A 17,049-nucleotide genomic window follows, 5' to 3' on the forward strand; every position below is an offset into this window, starting at 1 on the left:
AAAGACTATATAAGTAACAAAAATAATGATAATTACTATTTATTGAGCCAGCAGCATAGGATAACAGTGGGTGTTCGAGATGTGAATACTGTCCCCTGGAATTGGGCAGTGCACTGCCATACACGGCAGTTTTACATTGGGCACTTATGTGCCAGGTACCAAATTAAATGCCTTTCATACATGATTTCATTTATTGTTCAGGGCAATGCTGTGATAAAACATAAGGAAGCTGAGGCTCAGAGAGGTCTGAGAGCCACACAGCTGGTGCATGGTGGAGCCACGATTTAAACAGGTCTGTCTGACTCCAGAGAGCTATGCTTTTAACTCTTGTGCTCTTTACTTTTCTGGCCTGTTATAGCATGTTTGCTCAGAAGGTGAGCATGTATTAAGTCATTTTATTACCTGATGTTTAAAGAAGCATTGGAACCTTCAAAATTAAAATTGGTACTCATGTTTTTGCTTTTCGAACTTGAAAATGAAGCATAAATTGGAATTGTGTTGAGTATTTATATGACCACAGACTTCAGAATCTGACTGCCTGGGTTTGATTGAATCCTGACTTTCCACCTTCATAGCTGTGTAGTTCCTCATTCACTCTTTGTTGGCCTTGGTTTTGACAACAGTAAATCAGGATATAATAATACCTTTCTCTGCTGGTGATGGTGCACCTTGTACACTAAAGCTCTTAAAAGAATACCTAGCCTATACCTAACGTTTGTGAGCAACTGCTGTTAGCTATTACTTCCCTTTTACTTTGGATGATTCTCTTAAACTTTTTGTTTCCTTAGGCAGCGTGCAATGTTGCCCCACGTGGCGTGTATGTTTGTGGTAACACCACGACCACCTCTGGTCTGACGGTAACTCTTTCAAAAGATAGTTCCTCTGGAGATTTTGCTTTGGAAGCTGGTGCCCTGGTACTTGGTGATCAAGGTGAGAGGCCAAAGGGAATAATTAGTGATTCTGGGACTTTTTGAAAAGCCTTTTCCTTTTCAGTTGATTTCTTTACATTCTGTTTAAGAGAAACATTTAGATAGCAAAGTCCTAACCAGTAAGTTGACACTGTCAGAAATAATGATTGGAAATGCAGTATCATCATTTTTATACTACAGAATTGAAACTGTAGTTAATGTCATTCATTTTCAGAATCTTATAGCAGATACAAGTATATGTAAAAATCAAATAAATATGTGTAGCTCCCTGAACTTCCCATTTCATACCACCTATCACATTTGTGATCATTTTTTTTAAAAGCCTGTTTTGAAGCTTTGTAGTAAGCTCCCTGTATGGTGGGATTTGGATGTCTTGTGGACTGCCATGTTCCCATTGCCTAGTACATAGGGGCACAGTAAATACTTATTGAATGCGTTACTATGATTTAGCTCTAAATAGTTTAGAAACCTTGGCACTGACAAAAAGGTGGATGTCATCCTTTGCTCACAGAGGACTTGCAATAGGAGATTACAGGTGTTACTTTCGATGTTTTTTTCTTTTTATGAGACAGAGTCTTGCTCTGTCACCCAGGCTGGAGTGCAGTGGTGCAGTCTCAGCTTTCTGCACCTCTGCCTTCCAGGTTCAAGCCATTCTCGTGCCTCCTGAGTAGCTGGGATTACAGGTGTGCGTGACCACATCCAGCTAATTTTTGTATTTTTAGTAGAGACGGGGTTTTACCATGTTGGCCAGGCTGGTCTCGAACTCCTGGCCTCAAGTGATCCACCCACCACACCTCCCAAAGTGCTGAGATTACAGGCTACAGGCGTGAGCCACCACACCTGGCCTACTTGAGAATGAATAGTTTTGCCGTATTGTAACTGAACTCATTGGGTTTTTTTCAGGATTTGAGTGACAGGTGATAAGAAATCCAGGCATAGGGCCCAGCAAGAAGAAACCTCTACGTTGGGCTTTGTCACCTAAGTTTCTCTTTGTGATGCCTTCACCTTATTGGGAAAACATGTTTCCATGCATGTGTCAGGCAGTGTCCAGATTCCAGTCCAGTTAAGGTCGTTCATTCCTTCTGGTTTGCCAGTGACTTCCATATTTCTGAACCCAGGACCTGGTAGCCACATTTGACACAGTTAATCACTCCCTCCTCCTTGAGACCCTTGAAACTCTCGTTGGTTTCCAGGCCACTTTACTTCATTCTTTACTTCTTTCTCAGTCGTTTACTGGTTCTTCATCTCCACAACCTCTTACCTGTTGTTAACTAAGGTGCTTAGTTCTTGGACCTTTTGTCTTCTAGGTCTGTATTTACCTTCTTGGTGATCTTGTATCGTTTCATTGGCTTTACCTACCTATCCGTGAAAAATTCTAAATTTATAATCTCGTTTCCCTTGAATATCAGGCACATACTTCTTATTGTCTACACAGTATCTCCACAAATTTCTCAAACTTAACATGTCTAAAATTAAAATCCTGATTTTGCCTTTCAAATCTATTTTCACAGTCTTCCTCATCTCAGTAAATGACAACTCTCATTATAATTGCTCAAATCAGAAAACACGGAGCCATCCTTGACTTTTTCTCATACCCCACATTAATCTGTCAGCAAATCTTGTTGGCTGTACCGTCAAAATATATCTGCTATCTAACCACTTCTTCATTACCCTGGTCCATGGCACCATCATGTCTCACATGGATTATTACTGTAATCTAATTGGCATGCCTGTAACCACGCTTGCCCCTTCCTGTTATTTTTAATACAGTAATCTCATTAAAAATTAGATTGTGTTACTCTTGCTCACAACCCTCCAGTAACTGCCCGTCTCGCTCAGAGTGAAAGCCAAAGTCTTGAGAGTGGCCCAGGGCCATTCATGTTCTGGCCTTTCACCTCTTTTGCCTCCTTATCTGCTGCTTCCCATGTCTCCTCTTCTCTAGCTCCATTGGTGGCTCTGCCTTGGACACCACCAGCACACCAGGCACGTCACATTTCCTCATAAGAGCCTTTGTACTTGCTGTTCCGTTTGCCTGGAATGTTTGTTGCCCCAGATAGAGCTGCAAAGGCTTGTTTTCTTCCCCCTTAATGTTTTGCTGAACTGTCCTGATCCCAGTGAGGTCTTCCCTAAATACCGTATTTTAACTTATAACCTCCCTGCCCCTGCTGCACCTTAGCAGACCTTATTTTCCTTACCCTAATCTACTTTTTCCTTCCATAGCACTTTTTACCTTCTATATTGTTTACTTTTTTATTGCCTAGAACCCCTATTGGCTGAGTAGAACATAAGCTTCCAAGAGCAGGGAATTTTGTCTTTTCAGTGCCATACTTGGCATTCCTAGAACATAGTACTGGTATATAGAAGGCATTCAGTTTATTGAATTTATAAATTTATTGCATTTATATCTAGTAAATATTTGCTGAATAAATAAATACCAAAAACATGTATCTCGTTATTATATAGCTCATCAGAAGTGAGAATATCTTTGCTAAGTTACCAGGTAAAATATAGTAATAAAAAGATGATACTCATGAAACCATGAAACTTTTCATTAACTAGAAGTAGAAGGTGATTTGGAGGTTTTTTAAAAAAATTTTAATGCCAGCACTTTGGGAGGCCAAGGCAGGCAGAGCACTTGAGACCAGGAGTTTGAGACCAGCCTGGCCAACATGGCAAAACCCTGTCTCTACTAAAAATACAAAAATTAGTTGGGTGAGGTGGCGCATGCCTGTAATCCCTGCTGCTCAGGTGGCTGAGGCACAAGAATCGCTTGAACCAAGGAGTTGCAGTGAGACATGATGGTGCCACTGTACTCCAGCCTGGGTAACAGAACGAAACTCTGTCTCTCAAAAAAAAAAAAAAAAAAAAAAATTCAAAGTTTATGTTTTATGCTTTAAAACAAGGGGTCATTAAACTTTGGTCCACAGGTCAAACCAGCCAACAGCGTGTTTTAGTACAGTCCACAAGCTAAAACTGGCTTATTTATTTTTAAAAGATTGTAAAGTACAAACAAACAAACAAACAGAAAAGCCGAAGAATATGTAAGGTTGTGCATGGCCTGTGAAACTTAAAATATATACTTCTGCACCTTTGCGGAAAAGGCTTACCAGCTCCTGCTTTATACTTTGAAAAGTGACAGCCAAAGTAGGAAGTAGCTTGACTTTGTTCCTACCCCATCTCTGAGGAATTGCATTAGCAATCTTGATAATTTCCAGTAATACCATGAATCCAGAGAGGTATAGGCAGACAGAGCAATAGGCAGCTCAGGGAAAGGTGGAGATAAAGCCTGTGAGTGTACCACTGCTAGGATCTTAGCACAGGCAGGGAAGGCTCACTATGTCCCAGAGCCCCACATTGAACAGCAGGAACAGGCTAATGCACTGGGATCCCCTGCCATGAATATGGGACACATTCCCAACAGAGGGGGGTGAACTCTCAGAAGAGATCAGCAAGAAAGGTGGCACAAAGTTCAACAAAGCCCCCCTTGCTTCCCCCTCCTAAATCATTACGTTACCAAAAAGTGCAAACTGTAGCTGGAAAGGAAAAAATGGGTCAAAATTACATTGGGAAAAGCGTATTGACAAGAATTCATATATACTGTGTCGGAAAAAATAGGTTTGGACAGAGCAGCCATTATTATACATGAGCAAGACAAAGAGACAGCATAGCAGCTGTGAAGAAATAACGTAGGAAGAAAGAAAGACATTTAATATGCCCAGTAAAAGACCTCACTGTAGACAAAATTATAATCTAAGGAACAAATGAAAATTTCCCATGAGTGTTTCATGTTTGATAAGAACATTAATGAAATAGCTCAAAACAAAAAGATAAGGCTATGAGAGACAAATTGATGACTAACAATGTTATTAAACTAATATATAAAATTGACACTGCTGAATGAGAAATTATAAAGAGGAAAGGCTTGAGATAATCGCAGTGAATGCAAAAGAACAAAGCTTAATACAATTAGAGGGGAAGTAACAGAGATAGAGAACAAAGGAAATTCAACATAATTGGTTCCATGAAGTAGAACACCCAAACATGAAACCAGAAATGGATTCAAGGATAGAAGAAAATCTGTTGAAATAAACTAAAGGCACTGTATGTGCCAGGAATGTCATGTCTATTGCACAAGTTATTGGGGACTCTCTAACATTACTTTATAATATTTGTCTTCCCTGCTCCCCATACCAGTTAGGTTAGCAGCTGGGGGTCAAAAAGACTAATCAGCAGTTATTTTCCATATACTCCTCTGTGCTAGTAAGGCTTACTTAGGTATAGAGTAGATATGGAGGGGTTTAACCACAGCAAAGCCCTTCAGATGTGACCCCCAGATACTAAACTAACTGGTATGGGGAGAAAGGAAGACAAATATTACGAGGTAATGTTAGAGAATCTCCAATAACTTATGCAATAGACATGACATTCCTGGTACATACAGTGCCTTTAGTTAGTGGTGGTGCATTGTATTATGTTTAAAGAGATTAAGTGATTTCCCTGTAAGTGCATTCAAGTGTATAGTCAATACCTGGTATAGGTTTTGAAATATACTTATTAAACATATAAACTTATTATATGTGTATTGAGGTATACTTATTGTGCATGTGTGTGTGTGTGTGTGTGTGTGTATGTAACATCTCACCCATTTGAATTTAACTCCTTAAGCATTTTGAGAATTACTCTTACCTCCTCTTCATTTTTGTAATCCTCACAACATAGTGCCTTGCGTATGAAAAATGCTGAAGGAATAACTATTACACAAAACTTAGTTAAATAAGACAAATGTATTAACTTGCTGCGGAACAAACAGTAATTCTCCATTGTATGACATTTTATAATTTTAACTGCTGAAACAAATGGAAATAATTATTGTGAAACAATTTCTATCCTATAAAATTTGGAACTCGACCAAAGAAAAAATGTTTTTTCTGCTTTATTCTACTTTGATTGTAGGTATTTGTGGAATCGATGAATTTGATAAGATGGGGAATCAACATCAAGCCTTGTTGGAAGCCATGGAGCAGCAAAGTATTAGTCTTGCTAAGGCTGGTGTGGTTTGTAGCCTTCCTGCGAGAACTTCCATTATTGCTGCTGCAAATCCAGTTGGAGGACATTACAATAAAGCCAAAACAGTTTCTGAGAATTTAAAGTAAGTCTCTTCAAATATTTATACCTTTAATATATTGAATCACTCTAATTCAATAAGAAAAAGAAATAGTTCACAGAACTACAGGAGAAAAACATGGATATTTCACAGAAGTTATAAATGTCCAATAAATGTACAAAAATGTGCTTAAACACTGCAGAGTAAAACAATGAAGTACCAATGAGATCCACCAGATTGGCAAACATTTTAAATATTAATCATTTTTGGCAAAGTAGTGTGGAAATGGTTTCTCAGTGGCTGGGCGGGTGGCTTATGCCTGTAATCCCAGCACTTTGGGAGGCTGAGGCAGGTGGATCACCTGAAGTCAGGAGTTTGAGAACAGCCTGGCCAACATGGCAAAACCCCATCTTTAGTAAAAATACAAAAATTAGCCAGGCATGATGGCAGCCGCCTGTAATCTCAGCTACTTGGGAGGCTGAGGCAGGAGAATTGCTTGAACCTGGGAGGTGGAGGTTGCAGTGAGCCGAGATTGTGACACCACACTCCAGCCTGGGTGACAGAGTGAGACGCCATGTCAAAAAAAAAGAAAAAGAAATTGTTTCTCACATACACAATTTATTATTTTGTGGGACCCCTTGGTGTGTTGATCACAATTCTAAATGCACATTCTGTTTGTTATAGCCACTCTACTTTTAGGACTACTGTTCACAGAAATAGTCATACAAGTGCACAACGATAGGTTTATAGCATGGGTATTGCAGCATTATTGCTGCCAAACATTGGAAACACCTTAAAACTATAATAAGACTGTAGTGATTATGAGAACAAAAGTGGCTTTGTATGTACTAATGGGGGAACATGTCTGTGCTGTACTATTAAGTGAGAAGAGCACATTAACAAACTTAAATATGTGGTATGATCCTGCTTTTTTCAAAAACAATGTTTATATCTGTATGTATGCTTTCTCTTCTAATTCATTCTGTACAGCTTGGACAAAATGTGTGGAAAAGGAAAAATATATTTAAGTGATACAAAAGTGAGAAAAAGACAAAAGAGTACCTCCTGAAAAATTAGAGCCTTAAGCCTAGTGGGGGTGGAGTTAATTTCCTGTTGTTTAATAATGTATCAATATAGAAACAGTCTTTGATACATAGTGAAATACACAATGTGTACTTGGAGATTTAGGGTATTTACCACCACCACCAAAAAAATCAACCTACTGGTAGTTTTTCTTTAGTAAAATGACAAAGTGCTATATTAGAAAAATCAGAAAGATCTATTGAACAAAAATCCAACAGACTTGGATTCTGTTTTTTAATGGTATCATGAACAAAATACTGAACTAGCTAACCTCTGATATCCCATGTAGCAGTATTGCCAATTAGTGATAATAGGACATGAAGAATTCAGTGGGTTTGGGGGTGTGAGAAAGAGCCATGTCCTCAACCTACCCAGGGTAGATACATGTAATTCTTGTGCCCATGTTGCAGTGGTTGGATATATCGAATCCAAGAAGCTATTTGCTTATTTCTTTAATCTAAATCTTGGTTTTTCAAGTTCTGCGTGGAACTTGAGTAGTAAACAAGTGAGTAAACAGTTTTCTAGTTTTTCCTTTTGATTCCAATCATTGTTTCTTCTTTCTTTCATGCTTCATAGAATGGGGAGTGCACTACTATCCAGATTTGATTTGGTCTTTATCCTGTTAGATACTCCAAATGAGCATCATGATCACTTACTCTCTGAACATGTGATTGCAATAAGAGCTGGAAAGCAGAGAACCATTAGCAGTGCCACAGTAGCTCGTATGAATAGTCGAGATTCAAATACTTCGGTACTTGAAGTAGTTTCTGAGAAACCATTATCAGAAAGACTAAAGGTATAAATGTTTCTTCTCCTTATTCAGTTTGGTTCTGTTTGAATGTCAGAGTTCAGTGTGTGGCTTATTGTAGAGCAGTAGAATACAAACTTTTTTTTTACCATAACTTTTTAATATTTCCATACTAGAGTTTATGTAAACTTCATTTGAAATAATCCAAGTCAGCCTGGCGCGGTGGCTTATGCCGATAATCCCAGCACTTTGGGAGGCCGAGGCAGGTGGATCATGAGGTCAAGAGATCGAGACCATCCTGGCCAACATGATGAAACCCTATCTCTACTAAAAATACAAAAATTAGCTGGGCATGGTGGCGCGTGTCTGTAATCCCAGCTACTTGGGAGGCTGAGGCAGGAGAATTGCTTGAACCTGGGAGGCGGAGGTTGCAGTGAGCTGAGATCGCACCACTGCACTCCAGCCTGAGTGACAGAGCGAAACTGTCTCAAAAAAAGAAAAAAAAAAGGAATCTAAGTCAGCTAAGATGAGACCTACAGATAAAGTGTTTGGTTGATTTGGAGAGTCTTTTAGAATTGTATATGTATCTAAACAAGTTACTTATTCTGAGACATAGTCTCACTCTATCGCTCAGGCTGGAGTGCAGTGGTGTGATCTTGGCTCGCTGCAACCTCTGTCTCTCGGGTTCAAGTGATTCTCCTGCCCCAGTCTCCCAAGTAGCTGGGACTCCAGGCACGTGCCACCACGCCCGGCTAATTTTTGTATTTTTAGTAGAGATGGGGTTTTGCTGTGTTGGCCAGGCTGGTCTTGAACTCCTGACCTCAGGTGATGTGTCCTCCTTGGTCTCCCAAAGCGCAGGGATTACAGGCGTGAGCCACTGCACCTGGCCTAAACAAGTTATTTTAGCAGAAATATTTTATTTGCTACTTATCTTTGTTATCTTGGGCCTTTTAATCATGCTTCAGGTGGTTCCTGGAGAAACAATAGATCCCATTCCCCACCAGCTATTGAGAAAGTACATTGGCTATGCTCGGCAGTATGTGTACCCAAGGCTATCCACAGAAGCTGCTCAAGTTCTTCAAGATTTTTACCTTGAGCTCCGGAAACAGAGCCAGAGGTTAAATAGCTCACCAATCACTACCAGGCAGCTGGAATCTTTGATTCGTCTGACAGAGGTTTGTTTCTTTTTATGGTCATGCTTTTTTTGGCTTAAAGGGGAAGGGTGTGCCTTGACTTCTCTTTTGAAGTATTTTCTGCATAATTGACTCCATTTTTCTTTCTATAGAGAGATGTTAGAAATGGATGGATGAAAGTTTTTTAAAAGATTTTGTCATGTCTATAACATATCCAAGTATAGCTACTTCTTTCTAGTCACAGAATCAATTACTTAGCATGCAACTTTTCTTTTGTTTTTCTTTGACTGACCCTTAGGAGACTCCTGGAATATCTGAAAAGTGGTTAGGTTAACTAGGAGTATGAGACCCAAGTTGAGTATATGGGAACATGGAATGTGTCAGGTATCTTGAGTATTTTATTTTTTACATGACAGGTCCACAAGGATAGTTCCTGTGTTTTTAACAGCAGTAATATCTATTCACATTTTGAAATACTAAGAGAACTCTGGCAGTAAAAATTAGCTAGCTCAGAGTTTGGGCTTTTTGCTCCTAAAATCTGATTAATTCTTCTTTGTTGTTTTACCATATTGGTTAGGTATGATTTCCTAAAAGTAAAAGGCAAGGGAAAACCAAGTATATTTCATCATCAAATCTCCTGAAATGATTACTCAGAAATATACGTTAATAAGTAAAAATGAGGTTTATCCTTATTTTAAGTGAGTTGTAATTTTCATAGTCAAGGTTTCACAGATTTTTTTTGTTTGTTTGCCCTGAGTCAGGGTCTCCCTCTGTCACCTAGGCTGGAGTTCAGTGGCATGATCAAGGCTCATTGCAGCCTCTCCTCCCAGGCTCAAGGGATCCTCCCACCTCAGCTTCCCAAGTAGCTGGGACTACAGGCATACATCACCGCACCCAGCTAATTTGAAAATTTTTTTGTAGAGACAGGTCCTCACTTTGTTGCCCAGGCTGGTCTCGAACTCCTGGGCTCAAGTGATCCTCCCACCTCAGCCTCCCAAAGTGCTGGGATTATAGGCGTGAGCCACCACCCCCAGCCCAGAGAATTACTTTCATATTTTGACTTTTGATGTTATAACCTTCTTCGCCTAAAGGTCAGTTTTTGTGTAAAATGAGTAAATGAAGTAAAGCTTAGACATACTATGGTAAATATATTCATCTTTCATCATCTGAAAATGGTGTTTTCTTTTAAAGGCACGAGCAAGGTTGGAATTGAGAGAGGAAGCAACCAAAGAAGATGCTGAGGATATAGTGGAAATTATGAAATATAGGTAAGATAAAAATTTCAAATTGTTTTACATGAAATACCAGTTATCTTCCCATCTCAAATTAGGTGATAGGCCAAGGCTACTTTTATTTAGCCCATTGGGTCACTTATTTTCCTCCTAAACAGAGTACCGTTTCTTAGTTTAAAATATTTCTCACTGTGTAAATAATCTTTACATTAGAAATTTTTTTGAATGAGTAATACATTTACATAGTGCTAAAATCAGTTTCAAAACCTACTGGAGAAGAGCTATTTACCACCTACTCGCCCTTCACCCAGACACCCATTGCTTTTCCACAGTCCGCTGTTTATACTCTTCTGTACTGGTTTTGAATTTTAACAATATATCCAGAGACCTTTTTTTATTAGAGACTCTTTTTTTATAGCTAGAGTATTCTATTGTGTAGATATACTATATAGTATATTTGATCAGTCCCCTATTGACACATAAATATTTTCCATTCTTGTGCTTTTAAATAATGCTACAGTGAGTAATGTTCTACGTAAGATACTTCATATGTGGGTAAGTTGTGCACCTACATGATAAATTCTCAGAAGCGATATTTCTGGGTTCAACAGTAAATACTATAGGTTTTTGATAAATATTGCTAAATTGTATCCTTTGCATTTTACATCATTTAGTAGATAATGATTCCTAGAAGGTAGAAAAGAAAAATTAATTGAGCATATATGTTTACCTTAGACATAGATTTTTAAAAATCAGTAATATTATTTTAGGTAGTTTTTTTTATTCCAGATAAAAAAAATTTTTTAATAGGTCCATACTTTCATAAGCTTCAAAATTCCAAAGTTCAAAAAGTATAGGCCGGGCATGGTGGCTCACACCTGTAATCCCAGCACTTTGGGAGGCCGAGGCAAGTGGATCACCTGAGGTCCGGAGTTTCAGACCAGCCTGGGCAACATGGTGAAACCCCGTCTCTACTAAAAATACAAAAAATTAGCCGGGCGTGGTGGCTAGCGCCTGTAATCTCAGTTACTTGGGAGGCTGAGGCGGGAGATTTGCTTGAACCTGGGAGGTGGAGGTTGCAGTGAGCTGAGATTGTGCCACTGTATACTCTAGCCTGGGTGACAGAGCAAGACTCTGTCTCAAAAAAAAAAAAAGTATATAGTGGAAAAAGTTTCCTCCTACTCAGCTTAATAGTTACCCCGTTCTTCCTGCTAGCCAGTGGCAATTATTAGCAGTTTTTTGTGTGACTACGTATCTATATATTCTTTTTTCCCCTTTGTAGACAAATGGTAACTATAACAACATACCATATACATACTATACCTTGCTTTTTTCATTTAGAATGCATTTTTAATATCCTCTGATAGCAATGAAAATACATTATCTGTTAGGAATCTACTTTTTCAAGACCAAAAAATATATTGAAGATGAAATTATCTTATTTTGTTAAGTAATTTCTAATTCTTCTAAGGTAGATGAATTCTTTTGTCCTAGTAGCTGCTGATTCTGAGGTTTGCATGGTGTCAGAACCAGGTGGTTTTGCCCAGCTGTTCCCCTTTGGCTGTGAATAAAAGTGCAGCATAGCTGGAAGAGCAAGGGCTTTGGAGTTCAACCTGGAGCTGCCATGGCAAGTTACACACTGCTTCTCAGTTTCCTCTGGTGTAAAACACACCACAAAGGATTGTGCTCTGAGGTGTCATGCAGTGATGCTCAATAAAGTGACAAATACGGTTCTGATACATTAGAGAACACTCAGTAAACACTGTTTACTATCAATAGCGCAAGTCTTTTTTTTTTTTTTGGAGACAGTCTGGCTCTGTCGCCCAGGCTGGAGTGCAGTGGTGTGATGTTGGCTCACTGCAGCCTGCGCCCCCTGGGTTCAAGCAATTCTCCTGCCTGAGCCTCCCAAGTAGCTGGGACTGCAGGTGCATGCCACCACACCTGCTAATTTTTGTATTTTTAGTAGAGATGGGGTTTCACCATGTTGCCCAGGATGGTCTCAAACTGCTGGCCTTAAGTGATCTGCCTGCCTTGTCCTCCCAAAGTGCTGGGATTACAGGCATGAGCCACCACGCCTGGCCTGATAGTGCAAGTTTTGTTGATACTCAGATGAGGCCGAACAGATCCCCTTTTCTCTGAGTTATACCATAAACCGAAGGCCTCAAAAACTGGCAGATCTCACCCTAGATAAGAAGTTTCCAAAATTACCCTTTTCAAAGAATTTTTATGGTCTAGTCCTCAGTGCTCTCCATCTAAATTGTGCAGTATGTCTTAGCTGCAGATCCTTTTCTTCTTGTCTTTTCCTCATAGGGAGAGACTTTACCTAGTTGTCTCTTTGTCCCCAGCCTGGTACTGGCCCATCCCTGGAGGCTGCTGTCTTCTCTCTGCTGCCTCTAGAAGTATGCAGATGGGTAGAAGGGCACCCATGTCACCTCCTGAAGGTACAAGAATCTGCAGCTTGTTTCCTGCCCTTAGAGGGAGTCCATGGAAGAAGAGGAACCTTTCTCCTTAATTCAGTCACAGAGTTTGTAAGCAACCGTGAGGTTCTACCGGCTGTCTTTGAAAGCTTTAAAGATTCTAGAATTGACAGCTCTTAATTTTTTATTGGTGGCACCAAAGTAACTGCCTCATAATAAGAAAAATTAATAATTATTGACTCCCAACCCTTTCAGCTAATTTCTAACAACTTACCTTCTGTGTCTAAGTATCCTATTGGTATGGCATCACACAGTGCTTTTTTTTTTTTTTTCTCTTTTTTTTAGACAGAGTCTCGCTCTGTCATCCAGGCTGGAGAGTACAGTGGCGTGATCTCAGTTCACTGCAACCTCTGCCTCCTGGGTTCAAGCGATTCTCCTGCCTCAGCCTCCTGAATAGCTGGGATTACAGGCACCTGCCACCACGCCCAGCTAATTTTTTTGTATTTTTAGTAGAGACGGGGTTTCGCCAAGTTGGCCAGGCTAGTCTTGAACTCCTGACCTCAGGTGATCTGCCCACCTTGGCCTCCCAAAGTGCTGGGATTACAGGTGGGAGCCACCGCGCCTGACATCACACAGTCCTTGACCCATCAATTTTCTCTCTTTATGTGATTCAGTACTAGGGTTTGAGGGATCTTGTAGCTGAAAATTTTACCAACCTGGCTTTAGTCCCTCTCCAGTTGATCTCATTATGTTGGAGACCCTCTAGTTGCCATTTATAAGCAACCAGATAGTCTAGGAATTTACTAGACTTTCTCATACAACTTGCTGCTAGGGGCATGGTGTGCTAGCATATGAAGTAAAAGAATGGCCACAAAATCTAGTTGTCTGCCTGACTTCTTGTGGGTATGGCTTTCTAAGAGACCAGACTAGAGACTGACCTAGCAGAGATATTTTTTCCCATTAGGAAAGTAAGTCACAACCCAACCAAAATTTCAGAATTTTTTTTAACTTTTTTTCCTATAAAAAAAACAAAGACCAAAAATAGGCACTTCTTATTTAATGATGAGAAGTTGCCTGTTGACTTACAGTCTAGAATGTGTGCATCTTGCTTTCTCTGCATCCTGCACTTGAACCCTCCACCTTTGGGAGTGTGGCTGAGATTCCCACTCCTGATTTCTTTTTCCTTTTAATGATCTCTGGCCCTCTGGGTCTTCTGGTGCCTGGCTCTCCTGAATGTCATGTTTCTACTTTGTAGACTGTTCATCTGTCGAGCAAATTAAGGGGTACACTACCCTGCTCCTTTTCTCTCTTAACCTGTAACATTCTCCTCTTGAGGCTTTACCATTGCTCAATTTCTGCAGGCCTTAGACCACAGGCGTCACCTCAACTGTTTACTGTTTCCCCACAGTAAATTCATTGGTCTGTGGACACGGTAGATTAGTTCTCCTATCTGAGCATCATGCTTAAGCAGAGTAAATTAGGCTATAATTACCTTTTCAATAAAAATGCTATATTGCCCATTTATGGTTGGTTATACTTGGTATAAGATTTCTCTGCATGTCTGAATACTCACGTTGGACAGTGTTTGCATGTGCTTTCCTGTCCAAGAGGAACTCTTGAGTGTTGCCTCATGGAACTCTGTATTCGTACTGCTTCCCAGAATTGCTTTGGTGGTAAATTTGAACAAGTTTCAGATCAGTTTACATCTGGGCCCCTGAAAAAAAGAGGTCATATTATTAAGTGTAAACAGTACCCACATGACATTACCAGATTGTTTCCCTGAATTGTCTCAGTATGTTTACTGGCATTCATAAAAATTTTCAGGAAAAAGAAAATAGTTTGATTGGAATTACCTGACACTATGTTCATGGTAGAGATCAAGATCCAGTGAAACACAATGAAATTAGATTATGAATTATCTGTTTGTTATGCTCAACATGCATTCCGTCCTTAGTTTATGAGAGCAGGGACCTTATCTGACTCATTTACCAGTATATTCCCAGGGCCCAGAATCATGCCTGTCATAAAGTAGGCCTTCAGTAAATGTCCTGCACTGATAGTAAAGTTGACCTTAGTAATGATTCATTCATTCATTAAATCTTCCATTTCAGAGTTTTCATCTCTTCAGCTTCGTTCAATCTTTGCCCTTAATGTGGTTTTAAACCTTTTAAGATTACATTTTAACTGGGAAGCCAACAGTTGAATAAGAAAATTCTTAAACTGTGACATAGCTTGTCTGAGTTACCAGAGCACTTAGCTGTATTTTAAAAAACTAAATGCTTATATTTAGTAGACAGTTCACATAAGCTTTCTCCTAAAATTGAAAACATACTAGGTAGCAGAAGAGAACAGAGCCACCTTTAAAGGTGAGAGATCATTGTTTTTTTCTATTTCAGGAAACTGGCTCAAATATTTTACATAGCTTTTTAAAATCTGAAGCAGTGTAGCAGATTCAAATCTGAGATACGCCACTTACTAGTTGTGTAACTTCTGGCAAGTCACTTTAAGCTTAGCATAGGTTGGTGCAAAAGTAGTTGCAGTTTTTGCCATAAGAAAAGCAATTTCAAAAACCTCTATTACTCTTGCACCAGCCTAATAAGAATGTTTTTTCATCCGTAAAATGGGAATAAGAATAGTTCCTAAATCACAGGATTGCTGGGAGGGTTAAGTGGGATAGCCTATGTTAAACAAATATAATTAAGACAAATGTTACCTATTATTATTAACTGAAAGCATTTTTAACAACTTTCTCATGAGAAACAAGCATATGGGAGGTTCATCTTAAAAGAGATTATGCTGTATTTCAGAGGAAAACACTTACCATCTTACTGTTTTATCATTTTAATAGTTTTATTTGAATGACTCATTCCTATTTGCATAATGTAGGCTTTTAACTGTTCAAGGAACAAAAGGGAGCTTTATTGTTTATAACCCATTAAAATCATTCCGGCAGCTCATTAAGGGAAGGGATTATACCTGTTTTGTTCACCACTGTAAGCCTGTTGCCCAGCAGGTGACCAGTATGTATTTGACTAATTAATTAATTCCTGATTAAATAACAGTTTTGCCAATTAGTCCGGCTGTGAAATATAGCTATCCCATTGTTCAGGCGGGGAATCAGCAATAGAGTTGGATTAAACAGGATGGTTAATTATGTTTCTAACTAGTGTTTTCAGACTTTAGCTAAAATTCACTATCAAGTACGTACTTCTTTCCTTGGTAATATTGTGAAAATAAGAGAAAGCAGAAGAAATCTGGCAGTAATAGGTGCATCCTTTAATATCTAACCAGTATCAATGCAACTCACCATAACCTTTCTAGTTCATTCCTAGAGTATTTTAAATACCTTTTATTTAAAATACTGGTGCGGCCAGATGCTGCTCCAGGAGATAGGACACATTTTTATTCAGTGAAGTCTAAATTTATTATATTTAGAATTTCTTTTCTTCATGAATCAAAAAGAATGTCCCAGGTATTTATATTGTAGTTTATCAATATTGTGTTTTTATGCATTTCTCTCTTCAAATTTAGGAGTTTCTTAAAAGCAGTAACTGTGTCCAAAATATTTTTATTCCTTATCAATCCGTCATAGTGAATTTCAGAGTGGCCCCTTAGTAAACACATGTTGAAATGTTTGCTAAGTGAGCCTTGTGGCTACTTCCAAATTTTTCTTCTGTAACCTGAAAGCCCAGGACAACAATTTCTATGGCAGTGCTACATTGGGTAATTTTTTCTTCCTTTCTTTTTAAGCATGCTAGGAACTTACTCTGATGAATTTGGGAACCTAGATTTTGAGCGATCCCAGCATGGTTCTGGAATGAGCAACAGGTCAACAGCGAAAAGATTTATTTCTGCTCTCAACAACGTTGCTGAAAGAACTTATAATAATATATTTCAATTTCATCAACTTCGGCAGATTGCCAAAGAACTAAACATTCAGGTATGTTAAACTAGTTAATCTCTTTTGTAATAATTTCAGGAGGTCCTTGTTAATATATAGTAGAACAGAAACAGTTTTTACTTATTTAAGATTCATACCTGCTTCTTCTCAAAGGCTTTTCAGCATCTTGATAGTCAGAGGGAAACATTGTAGTAAGACAGTCTCTATGTTTTTCTGACTGTCTCTTGTGGATATGTCATATTAACATCTTTTAACGTTGGATCCCTCATCTGTTAAATGGACATGATTATACCAATTCCTACTTCAAAGTTCTCGTGAAAATCAATGTAATAGCACTTCAAACATGGGCTGTTACACATTATGGAAAATTAACTTCTTAATTTCAAAAGTTAGCTTGATTTTTGTTTTTCAGCTAACCTAAAACAAATGTAAAATATTCTCTGCATATTGGAATTTTTATTTTTTATTTATTTAGGCATTATAGAATCCAGAACTCAAATAT

The 17,049-nt window shown here is 38.8% G+C and overlaps 2 protein-coding genes and 1 long non-coding RNA gene across 15 annotated transcripts in view; 1 reads left to right on the top strand and 2 right to left on the bottom strand.

Annotated features, from left to right (window-relative positions):
- The window catches only part of TRMT6 (tRNA methyltransferase 6 non-catalytic subunit), a 69,046-nt gene that overhangs the window by 38,933 nt on the left and 13,064 nt on the right, over positions 1–17,049 (bottom strand). For 4 of the 5 annotated variants that reach the window (XM_024352170.3, XM_024352171.3, XM_063802605.1 and 1 more), the window contains one exon: positions 14,220–14,360. In XM_024352170.3, coding sequence (XP_024207938.1) covers positions 14,220–14,278 — 59 coding nt within the window. In that variant the 5' untranslated portion in view covers positions 14,279–14,360. Of the gene's footprint in view, positions 1–14,219; positions 14,361–16,684; positions 16,817–17,049 lie in introns of those variants that run through there. The other variant, XM_016937416.3, reaches the window with a different exon arrangement.
- MCM8 (minichromosome maintenance 8 homologous recombination repair factor) overlaps positions 1–17,049 on the top strand; it is a 48,038-nt gene that overhangs the window by 26,189 nt on the left and 4,800 nt on the right. For 6 of the 9 annotated variants that reach the window (XM_003953675.6, XM_001166933.8, XM_003953677.6 and 3 more), the window contains 6 exons: positions 789–930; positions 5,883–6,078; positions 7,693–7,912; positions 8,830–9,039; positions 10,189–10,265; positions 16,397–16,586. In XM_003953675.6, coding sequence (XP_003953724.3) covers positions 789–930; positions 5,883–6,078; positions 7,693–7,912; positions 8,830–9,039; positions 10,189–10,265; positions 16,397–16,586 — 1,035 coding nt within the window. Of the gene's footprint in view, positions 1–788; positions 931–5,882; positions 6,079–7,692; positions 7,913–8,829; positions 9,040–10,188; positions 10,266–12,574; positions 12,758–16,396; positions 16,587–17,049 lie in introns of all 9 variants that reach the window. The other 3 variants (XR_010154078.1, XR_010154080.1, XR_010154079.1) reach the window with 2 other exon arrangements.
- Positions 9,021–10,889, bottom strand: LOC134809144 (uncharacterized). The gene is made up of 2 exons (XR_010154081.1): positions 10,802–10,889; positions 9,021–9,143 (listed from the first exon to the last, which is right to left on the bottom strand). It is a non-coding gene; the product is annotated as an uncharacterized LOC134809144 (long non-coding RNA).

The sequence above is a fragment of the Pan troglodytes genome, chromosome 21, assembly GCF_028858775.2.
Source record: "Pan troglodytes isolate AG18354 chromosome 21, NHGRI_mPanTro3-v2.0_pri, whole genome shotgun sequence".
In the NCBI taxonomy this organism is placed as follows: domain Eukaryota; kingdom Metazoa; phylum Chordata; class Mammalia; order Primates; family Hominidae; genus Pan; species Pan troglodytes.